Source organism: Chiloscyllium plagiosum, chromosome 6, assembly GCF_004010195.1.
Source record: "Chiloscyllium plagiosum isolate BGI_BamShark_2017 chromosome 6, ASM401019v2, whole genome shotgun sequence".
Taxonomy (NCBI): Eukaryota; Metazoa; Chordata; class Chondrichthyes; order Orectolobiformes; family Hemiscylliidae; genus Chiloscyllium; species Chiloscyllium plagiosum.
Genome location: NC_057715.1, coordinates 68,372,863 through 68,378,246, shown reverse-complemented (window position 1 = coordinate 68,378,246; position 5,384 = coordinate 68,372,863). Strand labels below are relative to the sequence as shown.

Below are 5,384 nucleotides of genomic sequence, written 5' to 3'. Positions count from 1 at the left end.
TACAAGGCTGTTGCCAGGGTTGGAGGATCTGAGCTACAGGGAGAGGCTGAACAGGCTGGGGCTGTTTTCCCTGGAGCGTCGGAGGCTGAGGGGTGACCTTATAGAGGTTTACAAAATTATGAGGGCATGGGTAGGATAAATAGGCAAAGTCTTTTCCCTGGGGTTGGGGAGTCCAGAACAGAGGGCATAGGTTTAGGGTGAGAGGGGAAAGATATAAAAGAGACCTAAGGGGCAACATTTTCATGCAGAGAGTGGTATGTGTACGGAATGAGCTGCCAGAGGAAGTGGTGGAGGCTGGTACAATTGCAACATTTAAGAAGCATTTGAATGGGCATATGAATAGGAAGGGTTTGGAGGGATATGGGCCGGGTGCTGGCAGTTGGGACTAGATTGGGTTGGGATATCTGGTCGGCATGGACGGGTTGGACTGAAGGGTCTGTTTCCATGCTGTACATCTCTATGACTGTCAAGAACAGCTCTACCACCTGTACTTTATCACTTACTAATACCGTACCAAATCCTTATTGTCTCTCTTTTAAAATAATCTGTTCACAATCCCCCAGCCTCTAGTTACAGCTCATCTGGAAAATTGCACTTATTCTCAAACATCCCCAGCATCTTCCCTTATTCTTGGGGTTGCCACAAAATTTAATGATTTGACCAAAAAATGCGTAGTCTCCAATTTACCTTTCTGATGGAATCAAGTTAACAGAAAACACTGCCCAGGTTCTTGTGTTTAACAAGAACTACTGTGCTTTTTTAAATAAATTCTAATCACAAGTAAACAGCAATTAACAGGCAACATGTGGCTTTACTAGTTAAAACTTAACAGCTCCCACAGCCCACTTAAAAATCCCTCTATACACATGTACAGACAAAAAATCTTGTGGGTGTGGAGGTTCAAATTTCCACGTAATCATCTCAGAAGAACTAAAGTCAAGAGGGTCAATCACAATTTTGCTTTAACAAATTAGATTGCATTTCCATTCATTAATTGACACTTCTCAACAGTCTTTGTGTTACTGTTTCACAGTTTTCTACCACCATTAGAGTGATTGACGTGTAATCGTCTGTTTATCCCTTTTGACTGAAAAATGTAACATTGCATTGTTCACATCAAAAGAAGACTGAAAGATTGTAGGCAGAACCTCCACAATTTTCAATCTCATTTCCCTCAAATCCAGGGTGCATTCCATCTGGAGCAAATAACTTTTCTGTTTTGAGGATTGCCAACTTAAGTACCTCCTCATTATCATTTTTTTAAAAAAAAACTCATTGGCAGCAGTGTGTAAGAAATCCAAGAAGCACTGCTGCAACTTGCCAAGGAACTTCCAACAACAGCTTCCAAAACTCTGAGTTTGTACCATCTAGAAAAATTGGACAGCCAATGGCCCTGAACGTTCCCCTTCAAGCAACACACACTCCTGCCTTGGAATGATGATCTTTGTCTTCCAATAGAAGTGAATCATTGTAGCAATGTACCCTCAAATCTATGCTTTGGGACCATTCAGAAGTCATAGGCACTGTTTGCCCAGAAATCGCCAGGGCAGCGTAAAAGTCCAATGGCCAAATTTCCTCTGTCTGAAACCCTCTGAAAAAGTCTACAGCTGAGTTAGAGTTGCAAACTTGAGAGGATTTTGAATCACTTGCTTGAACAGTTACCTATGATCACTTAGAGAATTAAAATATGTTCCAAAATTTCTGAGTAACAATAAAAACTGAACTTACAGCTCAAATTGAGCATCACTACCTTATCAAACAGGCATCACAAAGCATAGCTACAGAAATAGATGTAAAGATCCATAAAGGAATGATTGGTCAGGGACCTGGTTCATAGCGAAGCCAGTTATTATATCGATAACAATCGGGCAAATTAAGAGCTCAAGCAAACTTAGAGTCATACAGCATGGAAACAGGCCCTTTAGCTCAACTCATTCAAGCTGATCAGGTTTCCTAAACTGGACTAGTCCCTTTTGCCTGCATTTGGCCCACATCCCTATAAACCTTTCCTAACCGTGTACCAGTCCAAATACATTCTTCAGGCAAATCAATAGATGATTTAAATGATAATTTCTATTGATGAATGCAGAATTGTGATGGGATTTTAAGTCTGAATTCATAAGATACTGAATTATTGTAGGAATTGCTGATGAGACTTTTTCAGATTTATTAAGGTTCAAAGATGATCTGACTTTAGACAATGCCATTCACATAGCGAGTCAAACATAAGTCCAGAAACACCTCAGATCAATCTTGAGAAAAGGTACAAAACCACAAACTACTTATGAGAAGCTGGTAGAGTGAGTAACACAGACAACAAACACTATATATGCTTGTCAGCACTGTGAATCAAAAAACCCTCACAGGCTTAGACAGTACCTAGCTATTAAATGTGTTTTTTTGTACCAGTCACTTAGGAAGTCACTTTCAGAAACTGTGCAGAACAGGAACACAGTTTCGGAAGAGAGACACACATCCGCACACAAGAACAATCTATAACCAAAAATCTAAATTTTTCCTACAGGAAATAGATAATCCAGACCTTCGATATCAGATTATCAAAACATTTGTCAATATTTATCTCAAATTTCAAGTGAGACATGGGCAAATGTCACTATATTACCAGATAATGAGCCATGGTTAAGAACATACTATCTATCTCAGTACAACATGGTTCTGAAGACATATTACTTAAAATTAAAGGTATGTCACAAGTAAATCTCCAATTTGGTATCCCTATATAGTAAAAAACATATTTTTATTTCACAATAAAGAAGTGGGAAAGTATGAATTTACCTTAATCTTGTTCAAATGGCACAAGGAGTTAAACTATAAAAAATTAAGGAACAGCTAGCCAAGAAGGACCAGGTTGAAGAACAGACTGTAAGAAGATTGCACAGCTCTCCTTCGACCCATAGCAGAGCCCAAACAATAAGCAGAATCCACTGAAATCAGTTAGGCTGATTTAGGAAATTTGTTTCATATTATCAATGAGATGGAAATCTGTGACTACATAAAATTGGTATAAATGTTTTCCACCTCGATCCTAGATTGCATGAGCCTGAGTCAGCCAGATTTGAGAGATTAAAAAGCAAAAAGTTAAGTAGCAGCATACCCCGCCTCAGCCTTTAACAAACAGATAGTTTATGTAAATTCAGAATACAACACTGCTCAATGAACAAATATCCATGGCGGATCTAACTCTGATGTTAGATACAGATGTGACTTGGAAGAGACGAGTTCAAGCGGAATATTTTACTTCCTAATCGTTCCAGGAAGAATCTTCATCACTTTGAAACAGATAACGCCAAAACAGTAACAATCCTCACATGACGGAATGGAAGAAGTGAATTTATTGTTCTCAATTGGTCACTGACCATCAGGAAGAGAATCCCAGTCAATGCAAAAATATAAGAAATAGGAACAGGAGTAGGCTATTTGGCTTCTCAAGCCTGCCCGGCTATTCAACGAGGTCATGGCCAACATGTCCCATGTCTCAACTCCTCATTAGTGCCAGCTCATCAATGCTGTCAACTCCCTGTTATTGCAAAAATCTACTGCCCACCTCTTTAAATGCATCCAGTGATCTAGCCTCCACAACTCTCTAGGATAGAAAATTCCAAACATTTACTACCTTCTGGGAAAAGAAGCTTCTTATCATCACAAGCACCCCCTTATTCAGTAACTATATTCCCTTGTTCAAGATGCTCCCATTAGTGGTAACAGCATCTCAACATCTATCATGTCAAGCCTCCTCAATCTGTTTCAGTAAGATCCTTAATTTTTCATTCTTCTCAACTCTAATGAATTAAGGACTAACTTATTCAGCTGTTCTTGAAAGGGCCGAGAGAGGAGGATATTTTGAACAGGTAGAACTATGCTTTATGCAGAATTTACATCATTTTCTCAAACATTTGTGAAACATACTCACAGCTTCAGAATATCCCATGTTCATAAACTGCTGATACCACTGCTGAACATCATCACGAGATCTGTCCCATATATAGCGTTTTGAACGCTTCAAACTGTTCAAAAACCCTTTAGCCTTGGACTCAGGAACTGAAACAGCCAACTTCTTATCTGCTAAAGATGTCAAAAATAATGAACATATTTTTCAGTCAAGTAAGAACTTGTATCGATGTAGCACGTAAATCACTGAAGATTACTTTAAGCTATGCAGCTTCAGTTCTAGTTCTGTACATGTTATTCTAATTAAATGTCAAATAGGTAACTTGCCAATGGATGAAATACTGGATTCTGGATTAGTGGTGCTGGAAGAGCACAGCAGTTCAGGCAGCATCCAAGGAACAGCGAAATCGACATTTCGGGCAAAAGCCCTTCATTAGGAATAAAGGCAGTGAGCCTGAAGAGAGATAAGCTAGAGGAGGTTGGGGGTGGGGAGAAAGTAGCATAGAGTACAATAGGTCAGTGGGATGAGGGCTGCAAATCCCAGGGAAGGGAAAGCCTAAAGGAACATTTTAAAATACTTTCAAACTCATTTATTAGGGGCTGAGCAAGGACTCTTGTTACCATGATCTTTCATAGCATTGTATGAACTTAGGGCATCGAAGGAATCCATTGATCCAACTAGTAACCCAGCCAAATTCCACTTTCCATCCATTCAACTGGAGACTTGTAGGTTACGGTATTTCCATTGCATATTACGAGTGAAATGTTAAATGAAACCATTTTCCCTCGAATCTCCTCTAAACTCCTACCTCTTGACATAAATTTATGTTGTTTAGTTACTGACTCTCAACAAAGAGGAACATGCCTTCCTGTATACTAGTTTCTTGATTCTGTCTCCACTCAGACTTCTGTCCAAAGAAAACATCCATTGCCCATCCAGTCTATCTTTGTGACTAAAATTTGCAAATCCACGCCACATCCTTATAAATCTACTCTGTTTCCTTTCCAGTGCAACCATAAATCTTTTTAAATATGGTGGCCAGACCTATGCACAGTACTCCAGCGTTTCAGTCAACAAATGTCCAGTAACTACTTGCCACCATATCAACTTGCCCATCCAGCTGCAGGAATCTGTGCACACAGACATCCGAATGTCTTTCTGTTTCTCTCTACTGATTGCTATAGTATGTTTAGCTAGTCACATGTTTCTTGATGGCGTGTAACAGAAAGCTATTCCATGGCTGAAATCAGGTAAAAAAATGCTGTGGTGGGGATGTGTATGAGAATGTGGCGCTAATTCCTCCCCCCCACCCCACCTCACCTCCATCGCAGGCATTAGGGAATGGTAGATGAGAGGATCTTTATGCGCATATGTAAAAATGCATTTGTACGTTACTTAAGTTTGAGTCCCACACACAAGTCCCCTTTCCCATTTTACTCCCATGAACTTGCAGCAAGATACAAAATTGTGCACA

At 39.7% G+C, this 5,384-nt stretch overlaps 1 protein-coding gene across 1 annotated transcript in view; it reads right to left on the bottom strand.

The window, feature by feature from the left end:
* The window catches only part of ecrg4a (ECRG4 augurin precursor a), a 38,555-nt gene that overhangs the window by 4,972 nt on the left and 28,199 nt on the right, over positions 1–5,384 (bottom strand). The window contains exon 4 of the mRNA XM_043692767.1: positions 3,932–4,083. Within this exon, the coding sequence (XP_043548702.1) occupies positions 3,932–4,083 (152 nt within the window). The remainder of the gene's footprint in view (positions 1–3,931; positions 4,084–5,384) is intronic.